The 26,551-nt window shown below is 31.0% G+C and overlaps 2 protein-coding genes and 1 long non-coding RNA gene across 7 annotated transcripts in view; 2 read left to right on the top strand and 1 right to left on the bottom strand.

Moving 5' to 3' along the window:
- Positions 1-26,551, top strand: part of LOC105834520 (nucleolysin TIAR) — a 532,534-nt gene that overhangs the window by 56,268 nt on the left and 449,715 nt on the right. The gene's annotated exons all lie outside the window — the stretch shown is intronic.
- LOC105829157 overlaps positions 1-26,551 on the bottom strand; it is a 257,974-nt gene that overhangs the window by 17,842 nt on the left and 213,581 nt on the right. The window lies entirely within an intron of this gene.
- LOC105838395 (peritrophin-1) lies at positions 12,371-13,320 on the top strand. Its single transcript, XM_012683934.3, has 2 exons — positions 12,371-12,473; positions 12,892-13,320. Exons 1-2 carry the CDS (start codon positions 12,467-12,469, stop codon positions 13,182-13,184), a joined length of 300 nt encoding a protein of 99 aa, XP_012539388.1. The 5' UTR covers positions 12,371-12,466; the 3' UTR covers positions 13,185-13,320.

Genomic DNA, 26,551 nt, shown 5'->3' with positions numbered 1-26,551 from the left:
TTTGATGTTGTATATAATATTAATATGAAATAAACTTTAACTATAACTTGAAATTGGTTTTAAAAGAAACATTTTGGTTTTAATGGTTTTAGTAAAACGATTCAATAATGTTTAAAAAATGTATATTAAATAATCTCTTCCAAATATTTATGCAATATTATTTTAAAATATTAAAAATATTTTAAACAATACACATAAAATCAACATGTCTAAATGTTACTTAACGTTTTTTGTTTACGAAAATATTCTTTTTACAAAGAATTGATATTTCTCAAATAATAATCCTTACAAAAAGTTAACTAAATTTACAGATTCGAAATGAAGGATGCACACAATTTTGACACTTGTTGTTCTCGTGAGATTTAAGATTCAGACTTTAAGTGGTAATTTAAACTAATTTAAACTTTAACACCCAAAACTTTTGGTGTATATACGTGTTTCCTTACGTGGTACTTCTCATGTAGGAGATGTCACGTTTATCGTGTCGGCGGACGATAGACAATGGAGCTACTAAATGTACGTAAATTACCTTCCCTTTACACAGTCGAACGCGCGCATTAGTTGACGAATCCCTCGTATCTTTAGTCAATCTACTGGGGATGAATTAACGACGAGAGGTGGGATCTGGGAGAATGAACCGAGTAGTTCAGACAGGAAATTCGTAGGGTAGGCCCTTGGGTGATCTCGAGAGTGGTCACTAATACTCCCTAAGAACGCTCGGCAACAGCCATGGAACGCCGTTCCCCATCAACTCGTGCTGCAAACTAACATCGAATGCATTCCTTCTTGATTAGACTTCCTTGCGAGAGGTGATTTACTCGTATTTGCAAATACAGTTAATTCGATTGATCGAAAGATAAACTTTTTTTTTCGACCTCAGAATTTATCTCGAGTGAATAGGTAGTAATAATAAATGTTTTTTTTAACAAATAAACCCGTGTACATTATAACAAACGGATTGATTATTAATAACTCATGATAATGATGACAATGATTGAAACGTAATTACAACAAATAGTAACCAATAACTGTTATCTGCGTAAGCACTTCAAATAATAATACAATATGCATTATTATAATTTCATGAATGCATGCTTTATTGTATATGCGTGATCATTTCATTTATGTAACAATTAGAATTTATTTCGTTCAACGCGTAATGCATGAAATTCATGTAGCTGATGACAGCAAATGGATTTTCACTACTCGACGTTTGTAGCCTGAGAGTCTGCCCCTAACGTTAAAATCTTTCAATTTAGTATTCTCTTTTACAGTAGTAGATCGTGTCTCTCGTGAAAAGTTTGTCTCCACTCGCGGGTATATTTCTGCTCGGACGTAATTTTTTGCGACCGTGCAAGCTAAAAGCTGTTATAAATCATAGGGTAGCTGGACAGTCATTTATAAGGGAGCCTTTCGAACTCTCGAAGTTGTCTTAATCATAAAAAGAAAGCTACACGAAAAGATTTGAATGCACAAAATCACGATTAAAAATTAGAAACTTCGAGAATTAGCAGTATGTAATGTTTTAAAAATGTGTATACATAATATTTACTATACATAAAATAAACTGAATCTAAAAATTACATTTAGTTATTTTAGTATGAAAGATACTACATATAAGAAAAGAGAAAGAGTTTATGCCAGCCAAACAGAAACTCCGTTCTTTACGACTAAAACTTTATGCTTCCTTGCTTTTAACTTTTTTACGGAATTCTGCACAAGCAAGCTGTTTATACGCGTTGATTGCGGATTCATCAAGTTACGAATGATATATTACTTGGATACACTTTCTCGTTCTTTGTTTTTAAACAACCCGAAAATGACAAACTTGGTTAATATTTTAAAGAAGCTATATCTTTACAAAAATTTATTTTATTTTAATGTTACATAAATTCTTTTATAATTATAATAATTATAATATAATTATTAATAATTACCTAAGTTATATTTTATTGAATAAAATATAATGTTCTGAAATAGATTTTCTTGATAAAAAAAGTAAACCTTTATTGTAAATGTAATACAGTAAATATGGAAGTAACTTTTATAATACGTTTTGTTACCGCTGTGAAACAGAGTATCATCAAGAATCGCCCGTTGTGAAACGGATGCGCAGTAGCGCGCAGCATGGTGCACGATAAAACGTAAGACAACAACCATTCGGTGGCTCTTTCTCCTTTCCTGCGCTTAAATAAATCTGTGCTTCTTTGCGGATACGGCGCTTCTCGAGCGCCGTCGCCGCATCGTTCCGCTTTTACTCGAAGGCACCACCAAACACGCGGATGATAGGTACTATGCATAAGAGTGTCCGAATGGGGCTTCGAAGCACGTTGCACTTCTGACAAACTGCGACTACCGCAAGTAATGCCAGTGGTTGGTCTAGGCCCGAAGTTTCGAGGCAGCTAGGTAACGTCGTTGGCACTGGTTAATTTGCATCCCTTAATGAGTCGCTCACGTAACGCTCTTATCTTTACACCCTGCCTCCGCTCCTTTCCCCCGCGTTCTCGCCAGAGCGATTCTGTTCCCCTATCCCTCTTACTCTCCTTTTACACCGCCACGAGGCATTTTCCTCCTCTAACAGAACGGGCCTCCCCAGCTTGAACTTCTTCTCTGTTTTCTTGTCATTCGGCCTTGTTATTTCTAAGTTGTATCCCATCTCCCTTCTTGGCTTCTTTCCACTCCTTCGTCTGTGGTCTTTCTCATCCTCGCGACGTATCGGCCTTCAATCTTGCGAGGGTCGAATCGTTTTTCGTCACGCTTCGTGAAGGTGTATGCTATCAGTTAAGAACTAAAAGCTCCAATTTATGTCAAAAAATCTTTAACTATATCAACTTTCGTAACACATTTGATCAACATAATATTATTTTACATCATAATTTATAAAGTTTTAATATATAATTATTAAAAAGAAAAATTCTGTTAGCGTAACACATAATTTTGTTTTTTTTTTTACAAAAATAAATTATCCACCAGTAAATTCTCATTCACATGAATTAATATTTTATAAGAGAAGGAAAAGTTGTACTAATAATGTTATAAAAGTACATGTTATAATATTATCAAATATAATATTAATAAAAAAGTTGTATTAAATTGCTTAAAGCATATACAGTATATATGTAATATAATTCACAAAAAATCTTTTACAATCTTATTTTAAATAAAATATATTTTTAGCTTTTCGTGAATATTATTTTGTTTTTGTTTTTTTTGCGATAATAAGAAGGTTGCAATTGCAGACCTCGAAAATGTGTCACCTCGATGTGGCGTCCCCGGTGCACGAAGCACCCCCGTCGCTTATGTCGCCCTTCCACCCTTTCCGCTCCACTCCGCTCTGTTCCGTTATTCTTGGTCGGGTGGCTCGGAAAACGCGACGCGACGCATCTGTTGCCAAATTATTTTGCCCACGGGTCCGTGAAAAATTTCCTCCGGTGCCATTATTGTTCCGTTGCGCGTGAGAATCTAGTTATTTGCTCATTTCATTGTTCCTCCTCGCGGCCGGTCCGGAAAATACGGTGCCACTTAGTTTCTGCGGGGTTGTGACAGGAATGATAGGTAAAATTTCAACATTCGACGAGAAAAATTTACGTGGAATATGTTTCTTGCTGGAGGTTATGAATTGGTTACAAGTCAAAGAGTTTTTATTCTCGTGTTCATAAATACACTTCCGAAACAGATTTTGGTTTTGACAGAATGTATTATTCAATAAATTGCTTATGTTTACATTTTATAAAATTATATATTATTACAATTACATTATCAAATAAAAATAAAGTGATTTTTCTTAATTTTAAAAATAAGTTTTGATATTTTGAAACTTCTAAAACAGTGATATTAATAATTGCTTGCCTTACGCATCTGTTTATTGATTGAATTATTGCTCGATTTTATAGTTATAGTTCTTTTTTTTTTTAAAGATAATTTTAAAATACATATAACAAACAGCAGTTTAAAAAATCAAGAATCAGAAGAATGTTACATTTTTGCATTTAATGATACATTAGTTTTAAAATAATAAAACGATTGTATATACAAATGTCATATTTGCTATAATTTCCGTACACTAAGAACAGAGTTGATCGCAGAAGCAACGATGTCATTCCTGCATCATGCAACCTGGGAGCGCTTATGCCAGTTACGATAATGTTATGGAATTAGGTCATGCCCAATGCAAATGGAGAAACTCGATGAGTCTTCCTCAGGTGCTCAGATCTGGTTTGTAGGTACATCGTGACGGTTTCACGATGTCATAACGAAGATCAATACCTAGAGCACTAATAAAACTTAGACAATAACTGGAGATATCATTACCTGAACATTACATACAAGAATAAAATATTGTAAATAATATATTGTAAATCTATTTTTAGTTAATTATTTAAATCGATAAAATGTTGTTTAAATAAAAATATTTTTACAATCTTGTACAAGAAAATATAAGACCTTTTTTATTTTATTGTTTTTTTCTTATGTTCAAAATTTTAAAATTAAAATAATTTATAATGTTTCTGGTATATTTTTAAATTATAAAATGTCTGTAAAGCAAAATAAGGCATTTACAAACATTTTATAATTCAAAAATATAGCAGGAACATTATAAATTATTTTAACAAATTTCGAACATAAAAAAAAACAATAAAATAAAAAGTCTTATATTTTTTTGTATAAGATTGTAAAAATATTTATAATAATACATGTTTAAATCATTAAAAAAAAACAATTTGCATTATATTATTGTTTTGTTATAATTAATAGATAATTACACAAGTACATAATTTATATAAATTTTAAATAAATTCTCAACATACTTTATAAAATATTAATTAATTTAACTTTATATTTTCGTAACTAAAATATTATTTCGTAATGCGGGTTCAAGCACTTACCTGCTATTTATTCGATATAGGTATGACGGTGGCAATGGAATCAAGTTTGCATTTATAACTTAATTCCAAAGCTCGTTGCGGATTAATATGATACTCATCTCATATTTGAATATCTTAGTAGCTTCCCTTATTTTATTAATACATGTCAAAGAATGTCTATTCCACTTTACATTGTCTACTTCGTCTAGTAAGATCATTTTACTTGGTACATATATATTTTATTGAAATATGTATGTGTAATATATGTGTATGCCAGTTTTATTATAGAGATCATCATTAATCAAATGAAATGCAAAATAATTGTTCTCTTCGTTATGCAGTAGTCATAATTACTGAATCAATTTCAACGCAGAAAATACATCATTAAATTCAAAACTTTACACAATGCATGCTATAATTAAAATAAATATATTAAACTATTATTAAGATACATGAGAGTTTCTTGCACTGCATAAAATTTTTATTATTTTTGAATTTTTTATTATTTTTAATATTTCTATGTTAAAAAAATAATTAATATTAAATATTTAATAAAATTAATGTTTAACTACCATTAAATAGAATAAAAATTTTATTAATTTTGAACAAGTTTGTAATTAAAGACATATTACAAAGCAAATATTGACAAAGTAACAAAATTAATCATTTCTTTAGTTTAAATAACGCTTAATTACATAAATAATGTAATTATAATTAATGATAATTAATGTGTAATATCCAATTTGTAACGTGCAAAATTTATTACACAAAATAAGAGTTAAATAAAAAATAATAAAACTAAAAGTTATTAGTAATGATACTGTTCTAATACTGAAGACAGTACAACTGCGTCTATTGTAACACAGAAAGTGTAATAAATAATATGTCACGCCAAAAGTATATAAAACAAAGAATATGTTAGTTAAATAGAATTAATGTTGTAATAGAACGTAGTTACAATATAGTAATACGTATAAAAGTTTGATCTTTTTGAGTCCATTGTAAAAAACATAAAAGTGCAATACGGGTCAAGCATAATCGAGTATTGAAAGAGTAAGTGAGAAAAATAGGGTAATAACTTTGGAATTGAGAGAGATCACTTCCAGTAACGCAGAAAGGAGAATAAGTAAGAAATGTAGAGGTCGTAAAGGTCGACCGCAATGAATAGTTCATTTCTGTTTGAAACTTCGGAGCGCACGATGATGATTAGCGAGGATATTCCGGAAATTTGCCGGATGAGAAGAATAAGGGGCAAGAGTAATTCGTAAACTAATTTTCAAGAAGGTATATATTAAGCTGGCTGAGCAATATCATCAGAACATATCAATTTCTACATCGGAATTATTTGCTAATTATTTGCTATCTTTTCATGACAAAAAAATTACCAATGGTAACTTTTTTGGTTGGAGCAAAACATTTTTTTGTCACCAAAAGATAGCAAATAATTAGCAAATAATTCCGATGTAGAAATTGATATGTTCTGATGATATGACTCAACCAACTTAATATATTTTTTTTTATATGGAATAAATAATGACGAGATTTGCTACTCAATAGGATGTTTTTATTATTAATTATTCAACTGTTTTTAATATTTTGTTGTAAGAAATTTATCATGACGTAGGAAATGCTCGCACTGACATTCAGCGTACACCTCGTCGAGAATATGCGTATCATTCGTATGAAATAATTCCCTCTACGAGACAACAAAGAAATAATTATTCATGCAATTACACTTACTTGCGTGGTGGTATTCGGTATATTTGTGTAATAAATGCTGCGGACATGACCAAAATCTTCAATGTACGATTTTTCCTGGCTCCTAATGTATTTGCCGATTGCTGTGATTAATTACCATTACGTTAGTGCGTATAATGCAAATGTAATTAGTAGGTTTACCTAAATTACATTATCAATAAAGTAAATAACATTTTACATGAAATATTATTATTTGCAAATGCAGTAATGATTTCTACAAAGAAATGAGGCGATTTATAGAATATTATTATGTATAAAAAACAACACACTGTTTATAAGAAACGTTGGCGCAATTCTTTCGAAATCATGCCGACACGTGAAACACGTGTGTTAAATGTCATGTCGTCCGTCTGTCGCTTTATCACGAATTCTATTTTATATCTGCTGCACTGGCAGTACTACTAGCAACAGCAGTAGTGTATCTTCTACCTTAGTCAGCCGATATCTCGCATATTGGCAATTCTCGATTTTCATCATTCATTTCTATGCATAGTAATTTTAAGAAAACAAAACCAAGTAAAATTAAACACATTATTATTCTGTGTCTTGCAGAATATAAAAGATAATTGTAAAATTTAAATTTAAAAATTTTTGATTAACTTAAAAATACTTTTATAAAATTGTATAAATTTTAAATAAAATATAATAAGCAACTTTTTATTATCTGTCTCATATAAAGTATATTTTTTATATGTATAAAAGTAAATAAAATAGTTAATAAAATAATTTATGCATGATCTACAACGTATACATAAGTCACAAAATTTAATATTAAAAACTTAATATTAATATAAATACTTATATAACAAATAATATTAATGTGTAAAATCAGTTTAGGCAATAGAATTAGTAAATTTACAGCTCTCTAAATTTGTTATATTAAAATTGCATACACTATAGTAGTTCTAAACAAACTTATCCTCTTACAGCTTCCAATCCTTTTGTTCACCTTTTAGTCGTTTGCCTACATTTAACCAAGTGAAGTGCCTTGAAAATAATAAAACGCCATATTTCAAGCAAGCTCCTATCGTTGAAGCAGTTATGCAAATTTCAAGAGCGACCTCCTCCATTTGAGATCGTAAGAGCGGAGAGTTCTGCCGGTGACATTTTTAATTATTCAATAAAAACTCGATCGTGAATACAGACTTAAAATGTTGATTGTTACATTGATTTCTTTAATGTTTGATAATATATTTACATCTCGCATCAATTACATTTATGTTATATATATCATAAATTGCAATCATAAAGTAAATTTTGTGCATCTAGTACGGTAAGTCGACTAATTGTCCCTAAGTGCAGGATATAAACGCACGAGCAAAAAGCGAGGATCATACTTGGATGCATAGATAACAAAAAATATTGTGTGTTACATACATGTATGGATCGGCTATTTCCTTGTCGAGTAAACGCAACTCGAAGGAAATAGTCGTCTTTCCCCACATTGTAACACAAATGTCTATTTTTCATAGAGCAATAAAGAAATATATATTTTTATTATTTCTCTCTAATTTAAATTGCAAACATTTTATTGTACCACATAGTACAAAATATGTTCTATAACTCTCATCGGATGTAATCTTCGTATAACTTACATTTTTTTATAAATATTAGATAATCACAGAGAAATATTCTATGAAATCAAATATTACTAGATTTTACTGTTTATTACAAATAAAATTAAAAAATAGAAACTTAAATAAATATTTCAAAATTATTTAATTGCATGCATATATTTAAAATAAATAAAAATTTTTTATTATATTAAGAGAGTAATTATTTATTTTGCAATTGTAAGAATAATTACAACAAAAATAAGTTTATTTGATATAAAAATATTTCTAAAAATATGTATTTAGTAAAAATTTATTTTACTTTTAATAAAAAAGCTTATTAGTTAAAAAATGTGATATTGTATTAAAAACTTTTTTAATTATATAGCAACATATATTTTACAGTTTGATTTATTCGTATATGTACGAAACAGATTTAGTTTCGGTTTTTATATTGCATTAAATTACAAAAAAAAAAGAAAATGATAGTATACAAATCTAATAAATTCGTAATGAGCGAACAATTGAAGTGATATCGCGTGATCACATGTTATGTTCCTCGCGCCATAAGCAATTGTGTTCGCAATACCTTCTCATAGGCACAAATCTATGACATATTCCCGACTGGTCCCCAATTTGCCTGCCCCATGATTGTAAATCACAGCAACAAGTTTCTAACTGGTCTAATCTAATGCGAATGCCAATATGTACTCGCTTCCAATTTGGAACTTTCGTTGACTATCGATAAAGAAAACAATTAATGTTATTGCCATTGATTTCTAGAAAAATAAAATTTACAAAGTTGATAAAATTCTCTTCTTTTAATATCTTTTTTTATACATTCTGCAATAGTTGAAGATGAAGGATAACGATTTTACAGCACACATAATTTTCTCTGAGTGAGCAATAAGTACATTCTCATTGTACAAGTCTCAAGAGTAAAATTAGCGATCAACTTGTCATTCGATTAGCAGTTTTCTCTGATTTCCAGTTGCGCGGTACTTTTTCTAGCTTTTCACCCCATATTGTGGCAATTACCGGCATGCCGGCGAACGGCAGAGTCAGCTAAACAAAAGACCGCTAAAGCTATCCTCGATATCCGTATCCTCTGCTTCCGCCCGATCTCGTTTATTTCGTATCAACCTTTTCCATCAGCTTCATCAAGTGTTTCTTTTGTACCGCCTTTCTTTTCTGATCGCCAGAATAAATCGCACAATTTTACGATTGTCTTATCCCACTTTTCCTCTCTAAGAATATTGTTACATGTACATGTAAGGAACAATACAGCCTGAATTTTAAATATTATTCTATAATATATTAAAATTGATAAAATTTTGCTAAACAATTTTTTAATCAATCTTTTTAATTTGTGATTCAATGTAAATTACAAACAATTAACGATATATTTAATAATTGTCAAATGTACCTTCCTTTCTCGTAATAATTGTAATTATTTTCTAAAATTATGATCAATTTTGTAGAAATGAAGATAAATGAAATGCAGATGTTAACATGTAAATCAAGTTTAATCGAGTTAAATGTAAAAACAAAGCATAATAACAAGAGAGAGAAAGAGAGAGAGAAAGAGAGAGAGAGAGAGAGAGAGAGAGTTTAGAATTTAGCACCAAGTGGACTCGAGGCATTCTAGGGCTAAATGAATCGACCCGTATATAAAGTCGTTGCCAAAGTTACATGAGCATGCTTGTAGTCAAAGCGGAGCTCGCTTATCTCTTTGGTTATTCAATTATGACAATTTGATCCGAAGAAGGATATACGTTCTGCACACTAACATGTGCTTTGTACTAATGCGGCAGTGGAGGCCGTTCCGCGATAAATTGAGCTCTCAAGAAGGTCTGCGATTGCCGTATATATGTGAATCGATGTGGAAAAGGTGAATGGGCTTGCAGCAGTTCTGGTGGTGCTGGAGAAGAAAGGACAGCAATGGGTTTCTTCTCTTTTGCCCTTCTCTCTTTTTTCCCAGCCCTATAATGTACGCACACCTGGCCTCGATATGCAAAATCGCTGAATATGGCCGTAAAATGCAGGCGGCGTGTATGCCAATATGGTGAGTATGGTAGACCAACTTCTCCTCTTCTGTTCCTCTCTTCTTTGCATAGCCGATAGAGAATGGAAATATTAACGCTAACATTTTCACGTGCCATAATGTTTTGATCGATTTGATTTTTAAATGTTTTGATCGACAGTCTACATGCTGGTGAATAAACTCGTAATTATTTTAACAATTATTTTATATTAATATTGACAGCTATATCTTATTTTCCATTGAGATTGTTTGCGTTAGCCGTTCGTTTAATGACGATAACAATTGATTTAAAGTTAAAACATAAAAAAGCGATATTCGTATACGTCAAACTAACTTTACTACTCTAAGTTGATCAAAATTTTGGCACGTTCCAAGAAAACGACATATTTTTCGTTTGTAAGTATCCGACCATTTTCGAACAATCGTTTCTTCGTGTCGACTAAAATGTTTCATTTCCTAAAGGGAACCCAATTTCCGCGCAGTTCCGAACAACTGAGAATAAGACGCGAACGAGTTCGTGATTTGCAAATGATTGAATTCAAGTTATAGACGTCTTGCTAAAGTGACAGAAGTTCATATTTCCTCCTACTTGCTCAAAAAAGTAAAACCGTTAAAAAAGTTACTTTTCCTTCAATTTTTGGATATTTTATTATCTCGGCGTATTACAAATGTAGCAATACACATACACACACACACACACACAATAATAAATTCTGTTTTGTTATGTGTAAGCAAAACAAAATAGAATTATATTTAGTTTTAAAATATTATCAGAAAATTATAATTTATTTGTTTTTCTATATAATTATCTGACTTAAGTAATATTTCTGTCTTATAGCAGTATCAGTTTGTGTAGCAATCAATGTCAATATTAATTAATATCAACGACAATTAGTAAAACTGTATTAATATTTATAAAGTCAAATGTGTCAGATAGAAATCAATTTAAAAAATGATTTGATTGATTTAAAGTAAACAATCGTAGTGAGTTGTAGTAAGAATATAGATAATGCGATTATTTTGTATTTCTCAACATCGAATTAATATTAACTCTTAAGATAACGATATCATTTCGAACCTGTAAGTACCTATGTATTAGATACGAATAGGTACTACGTATAAATTAAATAAATAATCATTCATTTATTTAATTATTTAAAAAATTTGTTTTTTATACAAGTATAATTTTCAATTAAAAAATGGAAAAATTAATAATGTTTTCAATTATAAAAATTCTAAAGTTATTTTAGTTTATATCAGTTATATATAAATTTATTTTTCTCTTAAATTATCTTATTATACATAGTGTATCTTCTAAAATAAAAAGTTAAAAATTCATCTTATAATTTATAATCCTTTGCATCTTACATTATAATAGCTATAGTAAGGCGAGAATATGTGTCAATTGAAATTTTGTGACAATATTTTAAAGATAGCATCGTGGAAGCAACGACGAATCTCAAATACTATTTTCCTATCTTAGTACCTTTCCACTTCATCTGGTTTGATCTCATTTTGCGTTACTTCTCTGGTGTCATTTGAAAAAAAATCAATATTATTCTTCACATATCTTATTGGTCTTGCCAAAAGCCGCGAGTTTATGAGGAAACGACGGCGAAGGAGGAAGATTTTGTGTTCGTTTTCGGCAGAAACGAAAGTACAGCGATGAAGCGAGAGCAAACGGGTGAGATAGAGGTAAAGAGCTAGAGCTGGCCGTTGTGTGAAAGCGTCAGCACACACGTTTGTATGGTGGGTTGCCCGACAATAGGCATTGTGCACCCGCCATAACCAGGAACCGAACGCGACAGCACCACGCCGGCATTGTCCGAGTGTCAGCCAGCATCCTTCTCCTCTCTCGCTTCCTCTCACTCACTTTGATTCTCTCGCGCTCATCCTACATTTCGTTCATTTCGTTTCACTCTTCATAAATCCCTTCTTTTCTCATTTACTCGCTTACCTCGACCCTCGTCTTCTTAATATTTTGACTGGGTATGATTTGCAACAAACTAGAATGTGAATCGACGAAACCGTCGCTATTCGCGATTGTTATGCGGAATATTCGAGACGCAGGTTTATCATGCGCGTATCTGATAAGTATGAATCATAAAAGAGGGTGGGAGCGATAGACCGAGTTAGAGCGATAAAAAGGATTCATCGATTGAGTATATAAAGAAGCCTTATAGATAGTCGAGTGCAAAATCTGGTGTGATTCGCGTAGAGTGAAAGACAAACTTTCAAGCAGCAAGATGAAAGGTAAGCCTATTACTCGAGTGAAATGTGATCAATGAGTAAATTCATTAAACATAATTGCCATTGTGTAAATTATTCCAAAATGTATCCTAATAAGTGTAAGATTGAATTTTTTGTTACATATTATAATTAATTAAATTTTTTTAAGTTAAATTGTTTTTAAAGTATGCATAGTAAATTTCATGAAAAAAATTATCTCTAAATAAAATTATAAATGCAATTTATAATAAAATTTTGTTATCTTTTACTGTAATTTTTTTTTTATTCGATGTACAATTTGTAATATAAAATATTGATAATCACATATCTAATATCAAGCGCATTTTCGCTGTTGAGCCTTAAGCTGGAAATCATATTTCAAAATAGTTCACAAAACAATTGCTTGTTAATTACATTTTCTAATTAGTTTAATATATTTTAGCTATATTCTCCGTTGCTGTTTTGGCGTGTCTGTTGGGTGCGTTTTACGTCCAAGCCCAGAATGAAGTTCAATGCCCAAATAGAGCACCAAGAGAAGGAGAGGGCGCCATTCTTCTCCCTCACCCCACCAACTGCAGACACTACTTCGTTTGTGACTACGGCCGAGCGATTGTGATGAAGTGCCCTGATAACTTACATTTCAATCCCATAGAACAAGTTTGCGATTTTCCATGGCAAGCTGGATGCAGATCTTCAGGGTATCCTCAATATGAATCAAATGATTTGGATGTATAATGATTGCTTACCACTATCAATATGTGGACCGATACTGTATTATTGTATACATTGTATTACGTTATCATTCACGGCTCACACAAGCGTCATTATATTGTATATATTTTTCAATAAATAAATTATCCATTACTTAATATTATTTCGTATATGTTTATGATATAATTAGTGAATAACAAATATGGTATCTAAAATTTAATAAAGACATTTAATAAAGATCTCTTGTTATAATATGAGATGATAACAAATGTTTAAGATAGATCACTCAGTATTGAAATCTGATATTGCGTATTCTAATTCTGGTAGCCGATATATCTTATTTGACATTATAAAACATAACCAGATCTTCATGCTGATATTTCTTGTGTAATTTTATCAAGTCTGTCACACTCCGCGCTGAATAAATTTCCGACCTTGAAATTATTTACAGTATTTGCAAAAAAGGAAGTGATAGATACTTCTTAGTATCGCACAGATAAAAAGCAAGTGACAAATTAACTCTTATATTCATATGAATGGATTCATTGTTTCATATATATGCAACAATATATAATCTTCTTAGAAGAATTTAAAAATTTTGAATTTCAACAATATTATAATCTTATTTTAATATTATAATTGTTATTTCAAGAATATAATATAATTATTTTGATAATTTTATTCTAAGAAAATTATAATCTTCTATTTGAACATACGGTATTTCCTATCTAACATTTTTTCGTTTCCATTCAAGAAAATTATTCTTAAATTACAAGAATATCATTTTCTTGATTAAACTATATAAAATTTTAAAATAAATCTTTATTCAAGTAAATTTTTTTGATTTAACGCAATATAATCTTATTTCAAGATTTTTCATTTTGAAACTAAAGATATTGTTATAATAACAATATCATTTTTTCTATGCGTTATTATTAAATTAATTATCAATTTAATATCTTTGATATAACTATTCTTCTTCAACTTATATCACTGTTTTAAATTTATTTATTTGGCGCGCAGTTTAATAAACTTGAAAAGATATAATATCGCATATGAAATATCAGCACAAAGATTCAGCTATAACCGAGGGCTAATCTTTAATTAGTTATCATTTTTATATTTAAAATTATATTTTGTTTCATATCCTTTATTCTATTTTTTCAATTCATACCTTTTCACATAATTTTTCTCATAATTTTTCTCATAATTTTTTCTAATTATTTAATGTAAAATAAGTTTCTAAGTAAAGAAATATTAAATATTATTTAATACGCATAGTAAATAATATATATAAGTTTATAACTATGATTATCATAATAGTTATCGAAAAACTTGTAAAAGCGTTCAAACATAGAAGTTAATTCGTTAGCAAAGTATAATCTGTAGTAATACTTTGAATGCAGATGCTAATATTAATTCAATAATATGAACATAATGAAGAAACAGTTTCTACGTATTTCGAAATCAAAAATAAGCGTTTAGTTCGAGATATACAACTTCGCATCAAATGATAGAGGTCTTCGCGTTACGCGAACATTTCGCCGTATTTTAATATCAACAGTTTAATGGGCAGTTTGTATAGTCAAATTGGTACTGGTGTGCAAGTGCATTTTACGGAAAATATAACGAGTCGCAACGAATGAACTTAGAATAGTAATTGCGCGTATATGAAGGAGAATAGGTTCGCTATGAGAAATTTACTACTTAATCGCACTTTTCCGGAATTGCTACATTTAGAGAAACTCTTCTGCGTAACAATAATCGTTTAAAAAATAAATACTTTGAATATAGGTTAAAAACCTTTAATATATATATATATTTACAATAGATTAAAAACTTTTAAATGTTTTTTCTCTTTGTGTCTTAAATTAAAAACGCAACATATTTCACATATACCAGTAAAATGTATTCTACATAAATATTTGTTTTTTTATTTAAATCGCATTTATTAATTTATATAATATTATTTTTTATAAAACTTTATGTGTCGAGTAAATAAATTTTTTAATGTAATAAACGTGCAAATTAAATCAACATTTTACAGTTCTCTATACTTTAAATATGTTACGAAAAAACGATCAACAACTGAAAGTAGAACGTAAAGTAAAACAGATGAAATGAAAGGAAGTACAATGAGAGATGACAGATACTAGGAGAGATCTCATCATTGAATAGTGACGCTTAAATTCCCTATTTCATTTTAAGCTCAATGCGCTGATAGAGTTTGTCGCCTTCATCGTCTACCCAGCTATCACTCTCCGTGCTATGTCGCGTCGCGCCGACGTCGCTCTTCGTCCGTCAGTTAATGTCGTATTCTCCTTGCAAAAAGGAGAACGGGAGAAAGAGGCGTGTGAAAGGAAAGGAACGTGAACGAAGCGTCGGACAGAGAACTGCGGGAGCAAACGCGGATCGAGACTTCTTATCGGTACGAGTCAGCTACCGGCTGCCAGCCAGCTCGCTTACGCGCATCTCGTATGTTACTTTTCATTCCTCGTCTCTCTCTCTCTCTCTCTCTCTCTCTCTCTCTCTCTCTCTCTCTCTTTTGCACTCTTGCGTCCGCAATACCTTTTTTTCTTCCGTCACTTCCGTACCGGTTTCTCGCTTTACTTCTACCATTTCCCACTTTGACACTTGCCGAAATGTATCCGGTAGGTGGAAGCGCCGACGAGGGCGCCGTTAATGGATTCTATTCTGTATCAAATTGGAAACCGATTGGTTGCCGTCGTTGTCATAAGATGCACCGCGAGATAGGGGTGTATCGATGATCGATCCGAGAGCGTTTCATCATTTTGTTAATTTTACCGAGGCAAGAAGAATCTATAATTGCCGTGACACTAATTCTTTAATTATGTTGACAAATATATAATCTGTGACTATACTATTTTCTTGGTCGCATTTATCTAGGAAGATGCACAAAAGTATTATTGATTAAGAAATTCGGAGATAAAATTATCACAATATTGTTTTAAAACAATTCTTAAATTATTAAATAAAACCGAATTTATAACCTTCTCACAAAATGTGGATGTACTTCATAATTACAAGTTCGTATTTTAACACGAACTGCATTTAACCTTTAATCATTTGCACCGGTCTTCCCCACTGTTTGGAAAATAAAGAAAATTTGGGATACATAATCCACCGTTTAATTTATGTAGCTTGTTTTACCAGGTGGTACGTTCCGTCAAGACGTTATGCGCGGCAAGAGGCGAGGGTGAATTAATAGCCAGACATTTTTCTAAGTAAAGAAGATAGAGAATGCAAAGGTGAAGAAGGATAACGAAAGAGAAAGAGAGACGCAGTGATTATAAAACGTTCAGATGGCGTGCAAAGAACGCGGAAGCTTCTTTTGCACGAGATGTGCAGTAAGCTTAGGCTTCGTCGGCAGATTACAGTCTTATTGCGTGTCTTTCCTTGGACTTGTACATTTATTACATGAATTACTAGCATATTCTATTGAATGGTATTATCACTTTCATTTGCTGATATCAAATCATATATTACTTTTCACTCGTACTTTTTTAATATTAAAATGCAATAAAAACCATGAAATAATTAAGCAATAGAAAAATTGCAATTTCTGACACTATTCTCATATTGCCGATAGTCATATGATTAACAGAACTGCAACGTATTCTTTTCGGGAAATAATAATAAATCATATTTTCTGCAGTATAGCGAAAGCAATTTGGCACAAAATATGAAGTTATCGACTGTCAGAATATTTTGTACAATTTACACTTGTGCCGCTATGATTACATTCGTATTTTATTTATAGTGCATGTACATAGAATTTACGTAGCATATGGAAAAGTTAAGAAACGATACCATAAATCTAGATCTTTACGAAGTAACATATTCTGAAAGAAAAATGTACTGAAAGCAATATGAGAATTCAACACATTGCGTCATGCTTGTTGAGATAAAATGGCACTTCAACAATATTACATGTTACTATGCACATAATACGTCTGCACAAATGACATAAAAATAGCAAATTTTAAAGCTATCCTTTTTAACTTTTTGACAATATTGTCGTAACAGTTTACGCGAGTTCAAAACTATTAAGATAAGCGATCGTTTCCTATGAGTTTTGAGATATGAGTTTTGTAGATGGAATTTTTAGGCAATTTCCGTGACAAAACCGCTCTTTCCCTCAAATCCTTTAGTAAAATATACTAGTCAAAAATATTGTTTTATATTTTTTTGAAAGACCCAATTTTATGGAAATAGCAAGAAGTTCTATTTTCCTGTTCTACATAAAATAACATCTAACATGTATTACAATAAACATTTTCTTTTTCTTGGATTTTATTACAAAAAAAATTTTATATCGAAAAAATACGAACATTATTGAATATTCTTACACTTAGAACTTCTATGTAATAAGATTATGAAACGAAATCTTGGCATATCTTTCTTCAGTAACATCGCTGAAGCCTTATGAGAAGTGCAGATATCTTTTTGTTTGCCATATTACGGAATGAAAAAGTAGAGTAGAGTCGGCTGAACGGCTAGCAGTCGTCCTATGGTGTCCCCGAGAAAATCAAATTATCGATATATGTGGAACCGATGTGCACACGTAACGTATATATGACGAAGTGCAAGCCGAGAGCACAGGTGGCCGACTGATATTGGTTTTGCTTCCGGATTTGGCGGACACCCCTTACAGAGGTAGACGCAAGAGAGACTCGCTGCGAAGGGCAATTACCCCACTAAATATTCACAAGTTCATTACAAGCGAAGTTGGATGCATTCACCCTCTTCCCTATTCCTTCTCACTCTCTCGCTCTTTGCCTCTCTTGTCTTTACTTTCTCGTTTCTCTAACACAAGTATACATTTTCGAAATAGACTCGGTTCCATAGGGAATCCCTTTGCTTACAAACCAAATAAATATTAAATTTTTTATTTTGAGAATTAATATGTAAAAATAATTTTCCTGTAAATATTAATTCTCATTGAGCATAATAATTACATGCAAATTCTCGCATCGCATAATAAATAAAATTGCTACAAATCATGATATTTATTACAAGACTTAAATAAAGTTGCACATAGGCGTAAGTTATAAAATATATAATAGGCTTTATTACAAAAATTAAGAGTCGTTCTTTTATATATTATTGTCACTTTATAATAAAATAATTTGTCTGCCTCTCTTCATTATAGATTATCAATATATATTGCAAAACAATATTAAATGCCAATCTTACTAAATATATGTTACAATTCTCAAGATTTATCTTTAAAATACAACTTTTAAATTATCTCTCTTAGATATCACTTTATTCTAATTATAGAAAAACCTTTTCTTAGATTCGCTGCTGTTGCGCATTTTGCCATTTATTAAGATAAAAACGATTATAATCATTCCTTGAATGTTCAATCGATAAAGTTTATCTAATCGGATTTTTAATTGTGACGTTATAAATTAATGATAATAGTTCAGTTTGATAAAATCTTGAATTATATTAGAGGACATCTCCTTTCAATTCAGAACTTTGATATCTTAATAAGTTAATACGTTGCTGCCATAGCACTGAAATGTTTCATCGTTATCGAGAGCGGTATTGAGATATTGTATATAAAATGACTTTATTTCAATCAGATAGGGATTAGCTTTATACGACTTTCGTGTATCAGGTTTTTATATAACACCCTTTATATGCAGGCATGGCTGGAAATCTAGAGCTAACGGCGGTTCTCAGCATGCTACTCGGACACTCTGCGAGGTTTCCGACAAAAAGCTCATAAAAATTTAATAGATCGTTCGGCCCAAATGCAACGGCAGGCTTTTTATGGCTTATAAATGTTTCGTTTGACCGAAAACAATTTTCTCGGTCTAAAGATCACGGCGTAAACTCGCACAGCGGCGTCAGCTCAATACATCCTTCTAAAAGCATTACCTTTAATCTAAATCTAAAAAATTTGTAAGAATACCGAATTTAAAGTTAATTTGATATTAATTATTTAAAATATAAGTCAAAGAAAAACAGAAAATTTTTTAATGTATGTACTATTCTTATTGCAACGCTAAAAATAATGTTAAATAATTCTATATAAAATGATTAGTATTCAAATAAAAATAAATAAATCTGCATATTTTATTAATTCCTTCTGATTATATAAAATTTATGTTGATATAATTAGTATTATTAAACAAAAATTAATAATGATGTAGAATTGATTTCTGGCACATCGTATTTTATTCGGAATTTCCGAGATCACATGTCAGCTATTCTGCGGGGACCTCGATTAAAATTCGATCAGTTATCGTCGGTACGTCGTGTGATATTCCGATTTATGTACGGTGCTGATAACAATCCAACAGATTATTAAAACTTACGCATCGATTGATAGACAGATATATAGTATCAGATATTGATATTATACAAGAAATAAGAAGTGCCATTTTTTGATCAAAGCGGATACTTAATAATTGTCATCTATTAAATATGTATTTCAAATATTGATATGTTCTTCCAAGACATATTACATTTAATATAATTAGAATAAGCAAGATCTTAACCAATTTTTATAAATAAATTGTAAATAACGTATAAATAATTAACTTAAGAAATATAATTTTACATAAGACAATATTAAATATTTCTTTGAACCATGGCAAGCTGTTACAAGACAAAGACTTTGGATTTCTTTTTATCTCATTTTAATATTTATTATGTTGCAATAACTTTTTTCAATAATTAGTACTATTCAATTAATACTTCATCATTAGTACTATTATATTTATCTAATAGCTACATACAAGTGATATAGCCAATCACTAGTGATATTTTGAAATCAACATATTACAAATAATTAATGGTAAATATTTGAAATTTTCTTTTGGTATTCTAGAATTAAGTTAGCAGTATTCAGAGGCTATTTTTGCTTTTGCTTTTGCCATTCGAGTAGAATCCACGCTCATAATCCTATTGCTTTACTTTATGAAGATATTGCGCAGATGCAAAAGGTGGAACTAGCCGCGCGAGGGCTGTAAGGGAAAAGGCGACGGAGCTCTTCTCCCTCGAATTCGATCTGGATTTACGATATTAGTTGCAACAGCACCTGAACCCGAAGCAGCCAACCTTGTTTTAAACTATCTCAGACTGGCTCTTTACCTCACACGCGCGTTGAATTGGTTTCCTTTATTTATTTCGATACTTCCTATTACAGTTTGTGCCTTAAATCCTTCCTTTTTCGATTTATATTAAGAAAATAGCTTCTTTCGCGTAAGAGTCTTATTTTATATAAGTTTATATAGAACAAATATTCCATTTTTTATATAATATATTATACGTGTGTATGTGTAAATATTAGTTAAAATAAAATCTAGAACTTACAAGTATATTGAACAAATAATTTTTCAAATATTTTCTGTTTGTATATTCTCTCTCTCTCTCTCTCTCTCTCTCTCTCTCTCTCTCTCTCTCTCTCTCTTGCGCACGTTACTACCACTAGTTTGGATAAATCGCATTTATATAACACATAAAACCTTCTTCGAAAGAGAAATTTATGTACTATCAGATAGTGAAAGCAATATAAATGAGATTTTAAGTATACCTATCGCAAGTACGTTTGTATATTGAACGCAGACGCGCGCGGTTACTTTCGTCTTCTCGTTTTCTTCCTTTTAAGCATATTTTCTATTTTCATCGATGAAAGAAACACAATAAATAATCACGCGTGGCACGCGGACATATTCGATCGCCTAAATCGACAGAAAACGACCGCAGTATTACATCTTCCATGCGATCTATCGACACACATTTTTGAAAATTGAATTGCGTATAAGTTTCATAAAATTGCATCATGTATTAATATGTGCATATGTATTTCTTGATAATATAAAATGGATTATCATAATAAAATAACATTAAACATAAATGACACAAATCATTTACTTTATATTATTAACTAGATAATTTTATATAAATTATACAAATATTACATTTATTTTGTTAATAAATGTAGAAATAATGTTTGTTTTATAAATATACATTTGTAGTGCAAAGTAATAAAAGAGGACATACATGTATGAATAAAGAAAATCCATATCAAAATGGAGTAAATCATATCAGACCACTGAATAAATGCATAAATGAGAGAGCGTGGTTAAACGCTGAATAATTCGAGGTAATTTCGAGACGAAAAACTTTCATTTGCGTGAAAAGGCTTTTGGAAGTAAGTAAGGGCGGATTGTTGTTAGGAGCTATGGGGCAGACAGCCAAGCCGTTACGCGCTGGTGTGAATTTCATTAAAAGCACCAAACGAATAAAGAAAAAGAAAGAGAAAGAATCGGCAAAGAAAAACGAATGAATTCATAGTTTTTAATATTTGTTTATTGTATTGTCTCGACAACGACGAAAAAGATATGGATCCGCTATAAGGTGTTATAGAAAAGGTGCAAAAAACATCCCTGCTTACAACTGCTTATTATTCAAGTTTCTCGCTAAAGGCGTCATTCTTTTATGAGATGGAAGATTAGTACTTTTATTCTGGCGTAAGCGTGGGATGATTGCCGGTGATAAATTTCAACAGTCCCGAGGGAAAAATTAAAAGACGGCGATACGGTGAACGAGAAAATATATTACGGGGCTTGAGAAAAAAAATTCAATCACTTACTGTATTTTATATGGAATCATCAATTAATTAATATATTCGCACAAGATAAAAAGGATACGGTCGTCTTTGCGTTAATCATCTAGAAATCGTTTATTCTTAAAGTAGTTGCTCACAAATAAGACAAAATTTCAAGGATATCGCTGCAGGTCATTGGCTTTCTGCATTTGAATGGATGATATAAACGATAGAAGTGATGTTGAAGGACGTGATATAGGGTTGGTATTAAAGGACAAAGAGAGACGAAAGGCAGCGGGAGAGTAGGAGACACAGGTCGGTTTTCGAGGGCCCAGCAGAATGTTGCGTCGGTACTGTCGATGAATAGAGAGGTAATGAATCGCAGTGGACACCAACATGGAAGAGGCGAGGCAATTCTAGGCATTTGGCTGGACTCTGCCTAAAAAATGCGCATATATATATATATTTATATATATATATATATATATATATATATATATATATAATATATATATGAATAGATATACCAACATCTTGAATCCACCTGCGATACTTCCAGTTAGATACGACAGATAGGTGTAGCCTAAGCACACCAGTAGCACATTAAAACTGAAATGATATTTATTTTCTTATTAGGATACTGGCTTCGTATCATATATTAAATAATGTTGGCTAAACATTGTGTGTGTGTATGTATATATAAATGTTCTTATATAATTGTTTTTAATGCTTTTTTTTATTCTACTCACACTTTCAAGATCTCTTACAATCGACCCTTTCTGTTTGCGACAGCTGTGTGCTTGGAAATATAATTTATACGGGACAGAGTTGTTTGATTTATATATATTTTGCCAGGAACATAAGGCTTGTATTTAGACTTCCAGCGAGAGATCACGAAAAACATCAATTTTTATTATTAATAAGTAAATTAATATACATACATGTACATTATATACTCTTTTTTTTTAACTGTAAATAATTTCTACATGTCGAATAATTTAGATTAATAATTTACATTGATAAAATAACATTATACAATAATTCAAATTGATTTAGATATAAAGAAATCATATATACTATTTGATCATAAAAGTTTAATTTTTATAGTAAATTTTTTATGGTAAATTTATTTATTATAGCATTAAATTCTTATAAGATCTTTTATATTTACTATATTACTGTTTGCTTTACAGTTTTAATCGCTAAGAGCAAAAAAATTAGAATTAAAACCCATTAGAGAACTTGTAAACGTTGATGAATTTACGGCGCTTTAATCCATACTCTTGTTGTTTTACGAATGCAATTGAAACATTTTCTTGCTCCCTTTGTAAGTATCTTCTCTCACTCTTCTTTCCGCGCTACTTATCTCAACATGGGGAGCACGATCGATCGAATTTAGGATTACAGGTACGAGGAAAATCACTTTGCAATGAGGTCGATGGAAGAGAAGCGCCTCGAGCAACCTTCCAGAAATAACCGAATCATTTAGATTTTGAGGATAGTGGAGGACGCGGGCGAGGGATAGGGTTGTTACAGAGCCTTCCTGAACTGCAGGAAGATGTTGCGTGGATCGGCAAACGTGAAGGTGTGGGTGATGGAAGGGTAGGAGGAAAAAAACGCCGATACTTTTATCGGTACCGACAGCTCTGAAGCGCCCACGATTCGGTCTTTATAGTATTTTTACTTTGATCGAGATATACAAACTTGCATCTACGTTATGTATAGAAAGACTTTATTTAAATTTATATAAAAGTATAAATTTTTAACTGTCTTCTCTCTTAAGTAAAATAGAAAATACTAAAATACTTTAAAAATTACTTTAGATTTCTATTTATAATTAGAAATTTTATCTCGGCATTTCATTTTAGACATGGTTTTATTTTCAATATTATTTATTATTTTAAATTATTTTAAAAAGCGAGACACATGATACAAAAAAATAAAAACTTGTAAAAGTTGTTTAATTAAAAAGATAACTTTTAATTAAAATATGTTGCGTCTATTATATAATACTTAAATAAATAGCATAAAATGTAATATTCGATATATTCAAAACAGCACTTGTGCTATGGATATATTATGTCTTTATCTATGTCTACTAAGCTTTGAAAATTGAATTGAATTTTTGTAAGCTACCAATATAATTTGATTATAGATTTTGTATAGGATTTTGTATAAAATAAATTATGGATTTTAATCAAATTTGTATTGGATTCCCATATAGCTGCAACATTTATATCTTTTTCTCCAAATATCGCGATGACTGTAGTTCACTAACGTCTCCCGCTCCGACTTGTAGTGATCCTTGCTCTCATGCATATCATATATTAGTATCATTACAACGTGAAATTCAATCGTACGTGCCTAGTTTGGTGCATAAAAAGCATATACTCTCTCGCAAGCAATTACCCCGGCCTCTAATTGGTATATAACGTATCGTGTCGCGTGTATTGTTTTGCGCCAGCATATACGAAAACCATATGGATAGCTTGTTGCGAGCCATTACTTTGGAATTTAATTGGCGCACGTTTGCAGGGCAACATAGCGTACCTTGCTGAATTGCATAGAATGCACGATACAATCAATACTATCAGATAAAGATACTGATTACGACAGTAATTATCTTGTAAAACCGCATGCTTTTACATTTCGCCATTACCGTGTTATGGTTAAACTTGATATTAGTAATTGTTATTGAATGTACAGTTTCATTTTGATATCGATTGTAGTCGCGTATGGAATTTACTTTAAGATACGATCTTATCAGTATTAATTATCAACTCGACCGACAATAAGCTTGTGTATAGGTTTTCTTTAAATGTAAAATGTCAAGAGATGTGACATATGATAATTTTGCACATTTAACATATAAGCTAATGAAGGGCTTGCGAGCAGAATTATTCAGACAAATTTAAAAACAAACCGAGCCTTAAAAAAGATACGCGCGTGCACTTTCCATGTAAAAGTCACGTACGTTTTATCTCGTCGCGCCGGCATACGTATTTGCACCCCTAAAACGAGGTGAATGACAGGCGCTGGCAGGAGACCCATTTTAGATACAGTTCGTAATGCGAGCATTTCAAACCACAGCACCGTCATTTTTTTATTATACCTTTTTGCTCTTTGGTCCGGGGACATGGTGGGCCAAATGTTATGCACGAGCTCGTACCATCTACGCGGTAACACGACGTTATAAAAACTCTATAAAAGCCTGTTTTCCAGTGGGTGGCAGGCGCGGGAAGCAATACCCGGTAACACACCGGTCTCGTATCCGCGGCTTAACCATCCTCAGATATTATATATTTTCATAATATTTTATACCGGTGTTGTATCACGTCGTCATCGCGCATATACCGGAGTATCCTGTACGCGAAACGCTGATGCGGTTAAAAAGCCAACACAAAAGAGTAGCAAGGACATTATATTACTTATTACAAAACATGTTATTACATTATTAATTAATAATATTTACAAATTCATCGCATTAAGAAGCAAGCCTCTTTAAACGTACACGTGGAAAAAGTTTTACGAAAATATGCCTTCAACTTGAAAAAATTTACTAAATAATAGCTTTTATTTCTACAAAATTCATCAATCTTTTGCGTAATGAGATCATTTGTGATCCGAAACTTTAATATATTTTACTTAAGAAAAACTTGTTACGCATGTATTTGTTAACTTTGGGTTATAATATTGAAACAAGAGCGTAAAAAGGTCGCAGTATGACGTAATTCGCGCTTTTATCGTTTGCGTTACGGCTAACATGGGGGCTCTTAACGGCGCTATGTTTTATCGTTAATGTGTTAGCTCAAGAGGTATTTAATAATAAAATTATATGTATATTAAAAAATATACTTTTTAAGATAAATTCTTTGTGAAACAAGAAAATTGCCGTTAAATTTTATTCAACGATGAATAAAGTAAAATAAGTTGTTTTTATAATAAACGTACAAGTATATATTTCTACATAAAAAAACGCTATCGAGTATTTATTATGATTTTATATTATCATATAATAAAATATAAATTATTGATTCTCTCCAGATATTTAATGTTTTTACATATTTCAGATATTTGAATATGTTAGAATGCATAAAATTCGTAATATTTGAAGTATCTGGTTTTGTTATGCAAACACCATTATTGTGTAAAGCGTTTCTGTAATATCAGAATAATTTGGAGCACAAATATTTTATAACTACCAATTCATTTGTAAGACCATTAAGGAAAATGTAATGTGCAGTCATATCAAGCTGCGAATCTTTACGAGTGCGATATCCGTCGTGTCTAAATTACAACGCAATGTCGCCTAGAGCATTTCGAAACATATAAGGCATTTCCGTATATCGTGTAGTGATAGTTATCTGGAAAGTTCATGACTATTCTATATACGTACAGTCATATTTTGAAACAATGAGCCTTGAACGATGATTACTAACGGTCATTATGTGATCCTGCTGATAACGCGAAATATCTTCTACGGAAGTAAGAGCGTGAACAAACAATTCTCTCAATGACGAGAATCTATTTAATCAATTTATTTAGAACACGACGTATTCATTTTTATCAGAATCGATAACGACGATGTAGGTCATCCTTCTAAATTATACGTTTGAAATTATATAATATATACAAGTAAAAAATCGTGCTTTTTAATTTATTAAAAGAATTTGCAAAACACTTTATGTTACATATTTTAGACACATCTTTTATTATTATTTATTTATTTAATTAGACGTTTCTGATATACATTTTAAATATTATTATTATTGGTACAATTTCTTACTATTTGAGATGTTGTGCT

The sequence above is a fragment of the Monomorium pharaonis genome, chromosome 1, assembly GCF_013373865.1.
Source record: "Monomorium pharaonis isolate MP-MQ-018 chromosome 1, ASM1337386v2, whole genome shotgun sequence".
Lineage (NCBI taxonomy): Eukaryota > Metazoa > Arthropoda > Insecta > Hymenoptera > Formicidae > Monomorium > Monomorium pharaonis.
This window is presented reverse-complemented; position numbering and strand designations above follow the sequence as displayed.